The 14,457-nt window shown below is 38.2% G+C and overlaps 1 protein-coding gene across 1 annotated transcript; it reads left to right on the top strand.

The window, feature by feature from the left end:
• The first annotated feature begins 856 nt into the window (after nucleotides 1-856).
• Nucleotides 857-14,189, top strand: nek10 (NIMA-related kinase 10). The gene is given in 36 exon segments (XM_079692118.1): nucleotides 857-982; nucleotides 2,062-2,134; nucleotides 2,259-2,395; nucleotides 2,715-2,810; nucleotides 2,891-2,949; nucleotides 2,952-2,974; nucleotides 3,063-3,104; nucleotides 3,202-3,280; nucleotides 3,361-3,428; nucleotides 4,131-4,210; nucleotides 4,284-4,370; nucleotides 4,676-4,900; nucleotides 5,662-5,801; nucleotides 6,336-6,397; nucleotides 6,518-6,589; nucleotides 6,962-7,026; nucleotides 7,182-7,284; nucleotides 7,445-7,573; nucleotides 7,688-7,825; nucleotides 7,916-7,961; nucleotides 8,041-8,162; nucleotides 9,110-9,212; nucleotides 9,288-9,363; nucleotides 9,739-9,868; nucleotides 10,114-10,184; nucleotides 10,358-10,565; nucleotides 10,655-10,730; nucleotides 10,812-10,868; nucleotides 10,947-10,992; nucleotides 11,187-11,224; nucleotides 11,366-11,466; nucleotides 11,723-11,833; nucleotides 12,103-12,205; nucleotides 12,438-12,481; nucleotides 13,072-13,125; nucleotides 13,311-14,189. Coding segments are annotated over 36 exon segments (3,099 nt in total). The 5' UTR covers nucleotides 857-968; the 3' UTR covers nucleotides 13,332-14,189.
• Nucleotides 14,190-14,457: the final 268 nt, after the last annotated feature.

The raw sequence follows: 14,457 nt of genomic DNA, 5'->3' as shown, positions 1-14,457 counted from the left end.
GTGAGGAACGCATCGCCAAACGTGTTCAACCAACCTACGCCAAAAGGTTGACGTAAATTGTACGTGAATCACAAAGGGAGGAACACGCCAGTATCGCGATAGCTTGTAGTTCCTTTGAGTCTTGACGTGTTCTCGCGAACACAAACCAAAAATATTTGGTTCCATTTTTAAACATGTTAAACTAATTACACCTCCCGATCCTCCTCCACCATTAGCCTTTATCAATCAAACAGTTTACTTTATTTATCATTAAATAAAAGGCATAGGGGCTGATTTGTCAACGTAGCATCCAGTGTAGTATGAGTCAATAACTTGTTGCTGATGGATTGATAAGTTTACCTTATTAGAAGCAGTTGATTTAAAATATTTTTGTTGAAACCTATAGTCTATGGGTGAAACACAAGTTTGTGTGTGAGGAATTTGTATAAACTTTTTTTTTTTAAACATTAAAATATGCAAACATTGGTGACATGTTCCAACATATGGTACAGAGAATATTAAAAGGATAAAAACATGTATTGAAACAATTAAATATTGATAAATAAATCAAATAGAATGGGTATTAAGAAACTCTAATAATAAAACATTATACTAAGAAACAAAAACATTTGATATTATTTTTAAGAGTTCCCTGTAGGGTACTGCTTAACGGTATTTTTTGTATTTTGTTGGTATTGTTATGAATTTGAGTCTGCAAAAAATACATTTATAGTATTTATGTTGAAAATTAAAGGTGTTAACGACCTTCCGGTGTTAAATGCCGTGGTGACGGAATGCGAATAGCGTCTGTTGTATCCATGGTAACCAGGACTGTCTACTATTGCTTACCTGGATTGGTTAGAAACGCTAATGTCAAGGGCTTCTGGCGTTTCAAGGATTAAAAAAACTATGAAGCTAATATCCTCGATTTAGGATAGTATAACACAGTTTGTATTTAGCAGTTCATAGCTGTATGCTTCTAGTTTGCGATGCTGGAGGAGGGGTAAGAGACGTTTGCCTTTTTTAACTGCCTAAAAGGACAGCTCAGTCCAACACTTCCTTTAGCCCAACATCATCCAAACAACTAGCTAGCCTTCCTGTCACAGCAGCTAGCAGTGGTGAAACAAGTAGGCCCAGGCTACTCAGAGCTTTTCTGAAGTAAAGTGGCAATACTATGCTACAGTGTAGACTACAAGTAGGATATCTGAACTCAAAATCCAAAAGTAGCCTCCTCAAATTTTAGCATAATCAAATACCAATAGTAAAAGTAGGCTACTCATTATGTAGCTTATTTCAGAATAATGATTAGTTATGCTAAAGATGTTCTTTATATTATAATTTGAAATGTGTTGACAGTATTTTCTTAAATATTTATTTAATTTTAATTGTGTGTATTCTATTTTATTTTATTGCAAATTCTTTGTTTGTGAACACCTAAACCCCAAAACCAGATTCTGATAACACTGGATTGATGCATTCATCAATTTAATAGTGCAGCTGGTAAAGGAGGAGCTAATTCTAATGACTGTATTTTAACACAGTATATCAGAAGGCAATGGTTTATTTACATTTTGTATAAATATTCTAACTCTGCAAAGTAACTAAAGATGATAAATAGTTTTCAGTTTAAAGTATTTTTCTTTATACATCTTCAATTAGCTATGTTGAAGAAGCCTGAGATCTGAGACCATCTTTGTCAATGACTGCATCTCTGTACGCTGGCTGTATGCTAATACAAATATTGTTACCGGTACTTGATTGTGTGAAATATTTGCGTACGAAATACAGTGAAGTAGAAGGTAGCATAAATGTATCTCCTTTATTAAATTCCATTTATGTCTCAATGTCAATATGTCCCAAAAATGTCTGAAGTTAAACCATAGGTTACTCATGGAAACAAAGTGGGACGTTAAAAATGTCCAATCCAGTTAAAAAATTGAGACAAGGAGAAAAATCGCTCCTGAAATCCAGAGAATTACAGAGAAAGTAAGCCACTTCATCTCCTCCTCACACTCATTTTAAAGTCTGTAATGTCATTCAAAAATAACCCCTCATATGACTAAACCAATTCGCCTGATGAAGCCTGTTTTCTAGGGCGTCCAATGATCTCAGGAGACTCCAGTCCCTGCTCGCCAAAGGTATTCCCAGGCAAGAGGTGAACAACAACACATGAGGCCACGCCATGGCTGAGTGCCTAGACCTTTCGATAACATTACAAACCATCTCATATTTCTCCTGGTCTGTGTATATATTGTAGTATGAGACTCCCTGTGTTGCAGGTGGCCGTGCTGAGTCACAGTAAAGCACGCAGCAGTGGAGTCAGCAGATCTCCACGCCTGCATGCTCCAAAAGATAGCAGCAGACAGAGGAGTGAGAGTGACATCTCCAGCGAAGCATCTGAACTGGACAAATTCAGGTTTTTATGCTTAGGGAATTGTCTTAAAGAATTCCTCATTACTATATATATATATATTTTACTATTTTGTTCTTTTTTTTGTTTTATATACCTCTCATTATCACTTCTATATCTATTACTGTCTGCTACAACAAATTAATTCTTATCGTATTTTTTTACCAATTCATTTTGAATTTTAAAGTTAAATTCACTTGTTTTGAACAATAAAACTACAGAAGTTCTTGAATTATGTTTTTGGTAGCTTTACATTCAATATAATATTGATTTGAGGAATCAGAGTCCCACTGTGGATCTTATTATATTTACGTTAATTTTCCAGCATCACATACAGAGACCAAAGATGTTTCAGCAGCCACCCATTGCAGAAACTCTTCTCTGAAATCCTAACGTCTTTGGTGAAGAACAGACTCTGCAGGTAAAGTGTATTTGATTTACTGCATGCTTTTTTTTTTTTTATTATGTTAAGCTAAGTGACAATGTTTTCTCCTTCTTCAGTGACTGGATTGACCATGCTCTGCCTGAGTCTGTCCTCAGAGTTCTGATCTGTCTACGATTATGATTAGAGATCCTCACCATCAGGTAAACAAACTTTCATATTTCATCTTGAACTGTACGAAGACTTCATCTGTATAAGAAGAAACTGTCTCTTATAACTGCTTTCTTTTAGAAAATCCTCCATCAGCTCCAAGGCATCAATTTACTTGCCAGGGTAAATGCCCTTCAAGATGTTCTTCACATGCCTAAGCAAGCTGTGTTTTCTGATTTATCCTTACATATCTCATGACATCCCCATTTCTCTCTTTCAGTATATGGAGCATGTCACTGTCATGTACATATCGTGTGGTGAACAGGCGTTTGCTGTGCAGAAGCTGGTCACAATGACCTGTGAGTAATCAATAAAACTAAATATCAAAAAACTGATAATATGAGCCTCAGTAATGCTGCCTTTGCTGATTTCCCTGCAGACATGTTTCAGAAGCTGTCTGCCGTTGAAGATCAAAGGGTCTGGGTTATCCATAGCGGCGCTCACAGGGTGAGTGATAAGTAGAGATAAGGTTATCTGTTTTATATCATATTTATGTCTGGGATAAACATTATGCCATAAAGGAAGTTATTCCTGGTGGTGCTTGTAACTCAATATATGTTGTATATTGAATGTATTGGTGCTAGTTTAGAATTTAGTTTTAATAATCCATTAAATATTGTTTTATTCAGCACTAGGGCTAAAGGTTGACAATGTTGGCCAGCATGTCCATCCAGCACTAGTCTTGGCTGTTTTTCTCATCTCATTTTCTCTAGCACCAACATGTGGCATGTCATTATACAAACAAGGCTTATATTTAATGCACACATTGCCATGGAAATCCCAGCTCCCCAGAGAATGAACATTTTCCAATTTATACACATTATGACCTTCTTATTGCAGACCACCAACGGTTGAAAATGGGAAATTTAGAAACAATATCATATGTGGATGATAGTAGGCATATTTTAGGTTCGAAATATATGCAAATATTTACTCTCAGTTTTCAAATTAATCAAAAAAACATTCATAGAGTGGAAGTGCTATGTTGCACATTCTTTGTGAGATGTGTGACCATATTAGGATATCCTTTTCTTGTAGTATGATGGTCTGTGGGTGTCTCTGCCCTCAGTTTCTTATCTCGTATTCCTCTACATGTAATGTACTTTGTGGAGAAAGAGTTAATTATTTACTTCAATCAACCATTCATAGACCTTGGTGAAGCTCCTCTCAACAACAGATAGCAGTGTGCTGCTGGGGGCCCTGCTGGCACTCACCACTTTGGCTGAGAGGTTGGCAAATACTTTCTTTAACGTTGTAAATACACTTTTGATTTCATCTGTGATAAGCCTTTGTTTTCTGCAGCCCAGAATGCAAGGAGAAGATTGGCGAGCTAACCATTGTCGAGAACCTACTTCTAATACTGCAAGAATATGACCTGCTTTCAAAGAGGTAAGAAATGTTGGTTGATGTATTTGAAAGTAGTGGGAAACATACTTTATTTATGTTTATAACGTACAAAAAAACTAGCCAAACAAATCAAGTGTCTGCATTTTTGTTCATCCCTGTTCCCATGTTGTGTCACCTGCAAGTGCACTGAGACACATCGCTTGGGATAGAACAAATGACCCTTTATACTAAATAACAATCAATTCTTTATTTATACAAGTGTGGTGCAGCTAGAAAGCTATTTCAAGAATCTACCTTTGAATACAAAGAAACAAGAAAGATTAGAGTGAACCTGATGTTTCCTCCAGAATGGGTGCGGAGCTGCTGAGGCTCCTGTCTCCGGTGTGGCAGGTGAGGGAGCAGCTGAGGGGGCTGGAGGGTCTGCCGGTGCTGTTGAGCCTGCTGAACGCTCAGCACCTGAAGCTGCTGTGGAGCGTGGCCTGGGTCCTGGTCCAGCTCTGTGAGGACCCCGACACCAGGGCGGAGATCCGGAGCTGGGGCGGGGTGCAGCAGCTTCTCCGGCTGCTCCACAGGTTTGTGAGACTGAGCAATTCAAACATTTTTGATAATGATAGGAATTCAATTCAAAAGTCCATGTTAAAGTGATGCTGTGATCTTAAGATGTCCCACCTTCACTTCAGTATAGTTGTTTCATTAAGCTGGGGGACTCACAGACAATACCAAAAAGAATGATTCAAATCAGACCAACAGAGGCCAGGATAATGCCTTGACTGGTAAAAGTCAAGCTCCAAATACAACAGATCCTACATTTCCCATAATGAAACTCGATAGCATCTTTTATTAAAATGGTTCATTTGTCAGCTTTTGAGACTTCCATTTTATAGCAGAAAGCCTGCATTACATCTAGAGTATGCAGAGACATCAACAACAGGGGTTTGTTTGTCGCATAATGGGAGTTGTGGGATCAAGTGTCTTTGCAGCATCTGCAGCCTTATTTATTGATTTATATATTTTTTATAAAATGACCATTCTATGAAATATATTTCATACGAGTTTTACAACTTTATGGAAGTACGCTTCTAAATTCCTGCAATACCCGAGAGTATTCTTATAAGGTTCAGGTTTAAACTGCCTCAAATTTAACGAGCCTTTCTGTCTTTTCTTCCCAAGTTTTACCTCCAATTATTCCTAACCCTAACCCTACAGTATGATGGAGGGTTCACCTACAACTGAGTACAGAACATTGCCATTAAAAAGCGTACTAAAACAAATTAGATAAAAGTGCTTTAATTTACGTGAATTGGTATTGTGTAATATAAAATGACTCTCCCAGTGACAGGCAGTACATCTGTGACCGCTCGTCCATTGAGACGCTCTCCAGCGCCAACGCAGCCGGCCGAATCCACAGAGAGCACATCAGAGAGGAGCTGAGCCCTCAGGAGGACGAGGACAACACCATGGCCCTGCAGTCAGGTCAGGGACAAGACACGTTATTACACACACTGCACATAAAGTGTTTAATCTAGGGTTTCTTGAGATTTACAAATCACCCAGTAAGACTCTGTCCTGTAAATAATTTAGTACGGTTAAAAAGGCCCATGTCCTTGCCTCTGCGAGTAGATCCTTCTCCCCGAGGAGTTTTATCGGTTGCTCAGAATGTCAACAGCCTTTTCCTGAATTGAAATTACACACCACTGAGGATTGATTTACTTTATCTATGATTTAGAGGAAATTGCTGGAGCTGTTTCTGAATGTCTACAGACAAGACTATGAAATAAAACAAGTTTGGTTAAACACAAACATGTTGTTATGTCTCTCCCAATACAAGATACACTTTAAATGTTACAATCTAAAAGGCAACTGGTCCAAGTGTGTCTCTTCCTGTGGTTTTGGGAGTCAGTTATTAATGGTCATGTCATAATGTTCGTAATATTTTCCAAGACTATTGGATTGCATTCAAGGGTTCTTAAATGAGGCTTTTCCATATCCTCTGTAATCCCTTTCCAGCCTGCTGTACGGTTCTGACTGAGCTGAGTCTGGATGACACATCTGCTCACCACATTGTGCAGGTATGGAAACATACACAGAGAGCACTACAGTTCAGAGGATTGGAGTGAATATGTTCACCATCATATCAAATCACAAAGTTTTAAATATTGTGTCAACTAAACGTGACATTCTTTTCTTAGGAAAATGGGGTCTATATAATCGTAAAGTTAATTTTACCACAAAACCAAAGACCGAAGCGCACATCTTTACAGGTATTTGGCTTGATGTAGGAATTAAATTACATAATATTGTGGATGTAGATCATGTAACCTCTTAAAACCCGAGGGGACCGAGCCTTCGCAGCAGCTGGCCCCAGGCTCTGGAACAGTCTGCCCCTCCATGTGAGGTCGGCCCAGACCCTAGGCGTTTTTAAATCCTCACTGAAGAAGACACACTTCTTCTCTCTGGCCTTCTAGTCAGAGTGGAGCACGACACCTGACTATTCCCTGTGTTTTTGTTTTTTATATTTTTGTTGTAAATTATTGTCTTTTATTGTGATCGTAGTAAAGTGTTTTTATTAAATAAATAATAAATAAAACTTGATTTAAATTAACACATCTGTACATTTGTTTGCATTTTGACAGTGCTATGCATTTCGGACCCTCCGGTTTCTCTTTAGTGTGGAAAGAAACCGACATCTGTTTAAGAGGTGATGTTATATCATTAAGGAAAAAAGAACATGTATTGCCTTGGGTTCATTTCAGACATTAATCTTCCAAATGTAGCTATTTTGGGAAATTTGTTTTGGAAGCATTCTCTTCACATGTTCCCCAGTGCTGTTATGTAATCTCTTATCCATTTCAGACTCTTTCCCACAGACCTCTTCGAGTTGTTTATTGATGTTGGACATTATGTGCGGGACCTCGCGGCCTACGAGGGGCTGCAAACCAAAGTTTCACTGTACACTGTAAGAGAACAGCTTCTAAATGAATTCCACTGTTTATGTTGCAATTTCTGGCTTTCAAATAAAAATAATACTGTGATTAGACATGAATAAAACTATAAAGTTTGACAAGGAGGATTATTTACCTTGCAAATGGATGGAGTTCTGTGTATACGTGATACAGGAAGAGGAAGTGGACAGTCTAAAAGAGAGCATAGAGACTGTGGACCAGAACCGACCTCCCCTTAAAGTCATCAACGGTTACTCCATACTGGACCATCTGGGCACCGGCGCCTTTGGAAGCGTCTTTAAGGTACAACTAACATCCTTGGACAATTACGTTTCTTTGTGACACAATACAAGAGTTTAGGTGATTCATATCAAGTTTCTTTGGCTCCAATAAAACAATACTTATACTCTATGACAGGTCGGAAAGCAGAGTGGCCAGAACCTCCTTGCTCTGAAAGAAGTGAACCTCCATAACCCGGTGTTTGGCAAAGACAAGAAGTCGAGAGACAATAACGTGGAGAATATAATCTCTGAGCTCACGATCGTCAAAGAACAGGCAAATGAATGTAGTGACTGACACACTATCTTTCAGCCAAGGACAGCCGTGGTTTGTGTATTTATGTATTCTTTGATTCTCCTTCTTTAGATGATACACCCAAACGTTGTTAAATATTACAAGACATTTTTGGAAGGTAAGGATCATTTTAGCTGAAAGCTTTTAAAAGAAATGAACACAACAAAAGTTCAAAGCCTAAATAACATTTGTTTTAGGCGACAGGCTGTACATTGTGATGGAGCTGATCGAGGGAGTGCCACTGGCTGAACATTTCAACTCTCTGAAGGAGAAGCAGCAGAAATTCACAGAAGACAGACTTTGGAATGTTTTCATACAGGTAACAGTTCTCCTTTTTTGGGAAATCTTCACCTGGTTGAGTATTAAAAAAACACAACATATTGAATACTGTTTTACAAACTGGTGGTTTGCTTGTGCCACAAACCTGAAACCAATAGAACAGCTGTACAAGAGAGCTATCAAGGTGTTTGACAGAAAGCCAAATTCATACCACTGTACCATCCTTGAAAAACGCAATTTCTTGAGTTTTGACCATTTAAGTCTTTTAAAAGTATGTGCTTTATTTATAAATGTTTACATAGGGGAATTCATCCACAAAAAACACACTGGACACTGCACTAGCTCAGAAACCAGAGGAGACTGTGAAGTCCACCGTCGACGGACCACTTTTGGACAACATGTCCTCTCCATTAAAGGCAGCTCATTGTGGAATAGCCTCCCAACTGACATACGGATTGTCCCACTCTCAATAGCTTCAAAGGTCAACTCAAAGAATGGATGAGAAACGACCAGACGTGTAATCACCGCTAAATGCACTTCAACACAGGGGCATCTCCTCTTGCACTTTATGTAGCACATTTATCTTCTCTTGCACTTTATATGTCACTGCTGCTAGATTGTATTACCATGTGATAAATACTTGTGTATGCTGCTCTTGCTCTTTTTGCATATCATGTATTTGTTTATGCTATTTTTGTAAAATGTCATTTTCTTAAATGTTTTTATGTGAGGGACTGCGGATGGAAATGAGCTTAAAGCTAAATCTGGCATATTTACGCTTGACACATTTGATTGTTTTAAGTGTTCATTGATGTGGAATGTCCCTGCTAAATAAACGATTACAAAAAAAACTTTTACATGACATATATGAAGATGTTCATCATAAGATTTAAATAATGTAAGACCTAAAAACTAACCTTTTAACTCGTGCTTTCAACTGCTAATAATTAAATTAATAATCAATATATCTTCTCTATGTTCGTTCAGATGTGTCTGGCACTGAGGTACCTGCACATGGAAAAGAGAATAGTCCACCGCGACCTCTCGCCTAACAACATCATGCTGGGGGAGAAGGACAAAGTCACCATCAGTGAGTTTCACCAGTTTATTACTCTCCCTTTCTTTTCTGATACGCTTTTAACCTAAGTCTTTCTTCTACTTTTAGCTGACTTTGGCCTCGCCAAGCAGAAACTGGAGAACAGCAAGCTGACTTCGGTGGTCGGCACCATCCTTTACTCCTGGTGAGGAAATTCATTCTGAGCATCAGGCTACTGCTAGCTACTGTAAAGACTTCTCAATGAACTCTAGAATAAAATCTGTTGAACATGGTGTAATATATGTTTTCTCGAGCATCATAAATGTATTAGTTGTTGTTATTCGTATTGGGCCACCAAATATCTCAAACATGCAAAAATAAAAATGTCTTGTAAGATAAGAAGAACATTTGAAAAATCCTCTGTGGGTGAACATACCCTATAAGGAAGTATAGCAGAGCTGTTTATACAGCCTGTTAGCAACTTAGAGAAACAACAGATACAGCAGCTCAAGTGTGTTTATGGTCAGGACAACAGCTGTGTGTGTGTCCATGTAAGTGATGTATACATGTTATGTGTTAGTCCAGAGGTGGTGAAGAATGAGCCATATGGAGAGAAAGCAGACGTCTGGGCTTTGGGCTGCATCCTCTACCAGATGGCCACTTTACAGCCTCCGTTCTACAGCACTAACATGCTGTCACTGGCCAGCAAGGTAACCACACACACACACACACACACACACACACACACACACACACACACACACACACACACACACACACACACACACACACACACACACACACACACACACACACACACACACACACACACACACACACACACACACACACACACACACACACACACACACACACACACACACACACACACACACACACACACACACACACACACACACACACACCTCTATTTATTGTTCTTTGCTTCTTTTAGATTGTAGGGGCCGTCTACGAGCCAATTGAAGAAGGAGCTTTCTCAGAGAGAGTCACAGATATGATCAGATGGTGAGACTTAAAGAGAAATAATTATTTTTAAACATTTGGAAAATACTACATTTTGGAAAGTTTTCTATGACGCACATTTCATCCCATCATTATTTTGTGTTTTTATTGTTATATATTAGTAAGTAATTTAAAATCAGTCAGTCTCCAACATACTTTAGGGGTCTTCCTTTCAGGATCTTGAGTCCAGATCCAGACCGGCGGCCCGACATTGTGGCCGTCACCTCGAGGATCTCCGACCTCATGATGAGGCTGATGGACGGCCTCTACACTTCCCAGAATGCACTGGAAAGAAGAGCAGAGAGAGACAGGAAACGAGCGCAGAAGTACTTCCTGGAGAGGCACAAAAGCAAGACAAACTGCTGTCACTCAAACCCGTCTCAGGTAGATAGGATTTGGAAAACAAAAGTTGTAAAAAAACTGTAATTTTTTTGTATTTTCTTTTCGATTTATACATGTTTCAATCTTTGCAGGAAAAATGCCTAATAAATATTGAATATCCAACTCCACGGTCTTCTGGGGCCGGTAGTTCAAACCACAGTGAGCAAGGTAACTGTCTCATACTGCACATCATTTAAAAACAGACTAGGAAAGATTTGGCTTAAAATAAAATAATGACGTGTGTTTTAGATGAGGCCTCAGATGGAGATGATGAGCAATGCAACATCACTAAAGGAAAACACTACGGTTAGTGCCCATCATATTCTTCATGAGGTTGGGTAACATTTCGTAATTTGTTTTTAATTTGTTTTGTTTTGATCAAAGGACTAACTTCCAGTGCCTGTGTTACGCCTGACCGAAATCAGTCTAGGTAAGTATAAAATCAAAAAGTACCCATTTCTGTGTGGTCAGTGAGAACTGTGTATTGTTTCGAATTCAGGCACAGTATCAATATTTAGTCATGTGAAAAACGTATTTGTTCATGTAGCCGATGTTTGTTGAAAAAAAAATGTTTAATCGTATCTGACTTTTTTCCCTTTAAATTCTCCTCTCATCTCATCTCAGTGGGGATTCTGCTGCTGCCAACATTAAACCAAGACCAGGTGCATATTCAACCGAATGTGAAAGCTCTACACAAAATAACTTTAAGAGCAGACGTTCTAAAAGTTCAAAAATAGTGTGTTTACTTCCTGTGTATTTAGCCTGAGTCCCACTGTTTGTCTGTGGTTTTGCTCTTGCCTCAGTGTTAGCAGGGATCTGTGTTTCCCAGAAGAAAGTCCGGCAGATTGATGATCCCATCCAGAGGCTCCTCGTGCAGCTGCACAAAATTATTTACATCACTCAGGTACAGTAACATAAGATTTGTTGTTAGATCGTATCAATGTTCAGTTTAACGCTGCAAACATATCTCACCAGTCCAAATGTATTGACTGTTTCGCTTATTTTTTCCATTACAAATGCATCACAAACTTAAAACCACATGGCCATCAAGCGCCAAAACCAGCTGTTTTTTCTATGAAAAATAGTACTTAAATGTAGATATGAAATTACGATTTAAATGTATTCCCTTTTTTTTTTTTTTTTTTTTTTTAAATCTACAGCTTCCACCAGCTTCGCACCGCAACATCAAACGACGTGTCATTGAAAGATTTAAAAAGTCTCTGTTCCAATTTGGGAGTGATCCATACAACCTGAAAGTGCAGCTCAGCAAGGTTTGTCAACTTACCCAACATGGGTATGTCAACAATGTTATTTATATGTAAACCTCAACTCAGACTTGCTGCAACTTAGCACGTGATTTATTTATTATTTGTGTCTTGACAGTCAGGCCACAGATCTAACTGATGTAATGTATTATCCATGTTTATTATTAGAGAAAGGTGTTAATGTGTACATGAGGTACATTATTTTATGTTTTATTTCCGGAGAGTTTTGCCGCCCCCCTAATTAAAATGAGGATGTCCTTCCCGTTTCCCTGCAGCTCCTCCAGGCCTCTCCAGAGCTGATGGAGTTAGGCTCAGCCTCTTCAGACTGGTGGCCTCTGCTCCACCACTTCTCAGGAGAGGCTAATGCTGACAGCTCAGGTACAGTGATATTTAAAATGTCCACAGCTAGAACAACACTGCAGCTTCTTTGACAGATCTACTCTTACCCTTAAGCTCAAATGAGAATATGTTTGGTGCGTTTTGGCAATTTCAACTACTTCTAGTAAATCTGGTTGGTAAGCAAACCTTATGAAAGTTCAAAGTAGTGCCCCTGAGGACATTTCTTGTTTAAATTGTGATGCCAATCTGCTTTCCTCTCTGCTTCTGACAGATGATGGGAATCTTAAAGACGGAGTCACCTATCAGCAGATGCAGGTCTGTTTTTCTGAGAAGGCAATCTGTGTTATTCTGAAAAAACACTCATATCTATAAAAAAACCTTGTCAGTAAAACTTTTTGGAGTTATTGATACCACTTAACATTTATTTATATTAAATACTAAGCTACATCCAGGAGCAATTGTCTTAGACTGAAGGCAGGGATATCAAATGCGGCCATTCAAGAAATAGTTCCAGCCCATCACCCCGTGAAACCCCTCCACGTCATTTTTACACTGCTGTTTTAATACATATTACACAAACATGATATCAAAGTGTGGATTAGTGGCATTAGATTCAGAATTCACAATGTTACTTTTGGACAGAGCCAGGACAGCCGGCTTTCCTCAGATTCCAGTTCTAATGCTAAACTATAGTTAACATCCAGAGAGTGGTATCAATCTCCTTAACATGCTCGTCAAGAAAGTGACCAAGATTTCCGAAAACGTTGAACTGTTCCATATTTAAAAAATAATGAATACATATTTTTGTTACATGTTGGAATAAAAACATTTAATTTCCGCTTCACAACCATATTGAATGTCTGTCTGCCAGTAACGTGATTTCCTGTACAAATGTTTATTTTTAGGGGATCATAGAGGAACTGCTGGAGGAGACAAGCTACTACGAAGCAACCCAGCAGGTGACTTTCTCCCATTATGACATTTCACAAAATTCAAGTCATGATTGTATGTAGCTTAAAATGTAGATATTTGTATGTTGTCTGCAATGGGTGATTTGTTTTTTGATCTATGGTATGGGCTGTTAACATGTTTGAAAAATAATTGGACTTACTGCTGCTCTGTTCTGTTATGTTTCTTATTTTAGGATAACAGAGAAAAGAGATGACGGAGGAACCAATTAACCCTTGTTCATATGCATCCTTTAACACAAGCAGTGGGAAAAACACATTTTATTTAAGCATGGAAGCAACGTAACTCAGAAACTAAGTATGTTCTTCTCTTTATTACTCAGCTTAGTCCATGCTGTGGTAAGGCGGCTGTGACATGGTCCATCCCTCTCAGCCTGCAAATAGCAATTAATCCATTTTTGGTTGATCAAATCTGTCACACCGTGTTTTAATGTTAACGTTAATGTTAATCACTTTCCTAAAATCCATAAATTGGCAAAAATATTTTCTGTCGATTGACTAATCGTTGCAGCAACACCACACCTCTTTGGTTCTCAGGCATTGATTATTTGTAATAGTTTAGTGAACTGTGTGAACCTATGCATGCACATATATGTGATAATTGTTATATCCGGTTTGTATTTATTTCAGTCCATGAAAAATGTATCACATCAAAGAAACAACACACTAAACCTTAAACACTATCCAAAGCTTTTTTTTCTTGTGTAAAGTTTCCCATTTGTCAAAGAGTCTAGCTCTTTAAGTTCTCAGGACCAGACTCAACACTGTGACTGTTCAACCCCTCACTGCATAACACAGCATATGTTTCAAAATGCTCCAAATCCAAACCTTCCTCTTAATTACAAGTCAAAGGTTATCATTACTGCTGTTAAAAAAAATGATTAACATGTGAAATATACTTTGCTAAACTCACTGAATGTTTTTACAGTCATTTTGAAGAATGGAGGGCAGCTTCAGGGACGCTTTCATATGCACTTTGATCCATACGGGATTTATCAGTATAATCTGTAGAATAAGCTGTTTCAAAATAATATACCAAATAAATTATTTATTCCAGACGATGACAAGTTTTCTCTGATCTTTGCTGTAGTGTGTGAAATGTTGGATAATGCATGCATCTGTGTATGTGAGAGTTATTTGCTGCACTGCATTCAACTAACCAATACTCTGCTTATTTGTAAGGGATCCCATGCCAAAAAAATCTTTAACAATCAATTTTATAAGCATATCAAAAATGTTTATTTAATATGTTCATCTGAAAAGCAAATGCCATATAAATGTAGGTGATTAAAAAATAGCATTATACACATCTGAAGTGTGGGT

Source organism: Notothenia rossii, assembly GCF_949606895.1.
Source record: "Notothenia rossii genome assembly, chromosome: 7".
NCBI lineage: Eukaryota > Metazoa > Chordata > Actinopteri > Perciformes > Nototheniidae > Notothenia > Notothenia rossii.
This window is presented reverse-complemented; position numbering and strand designations above follow the sequence as displayed.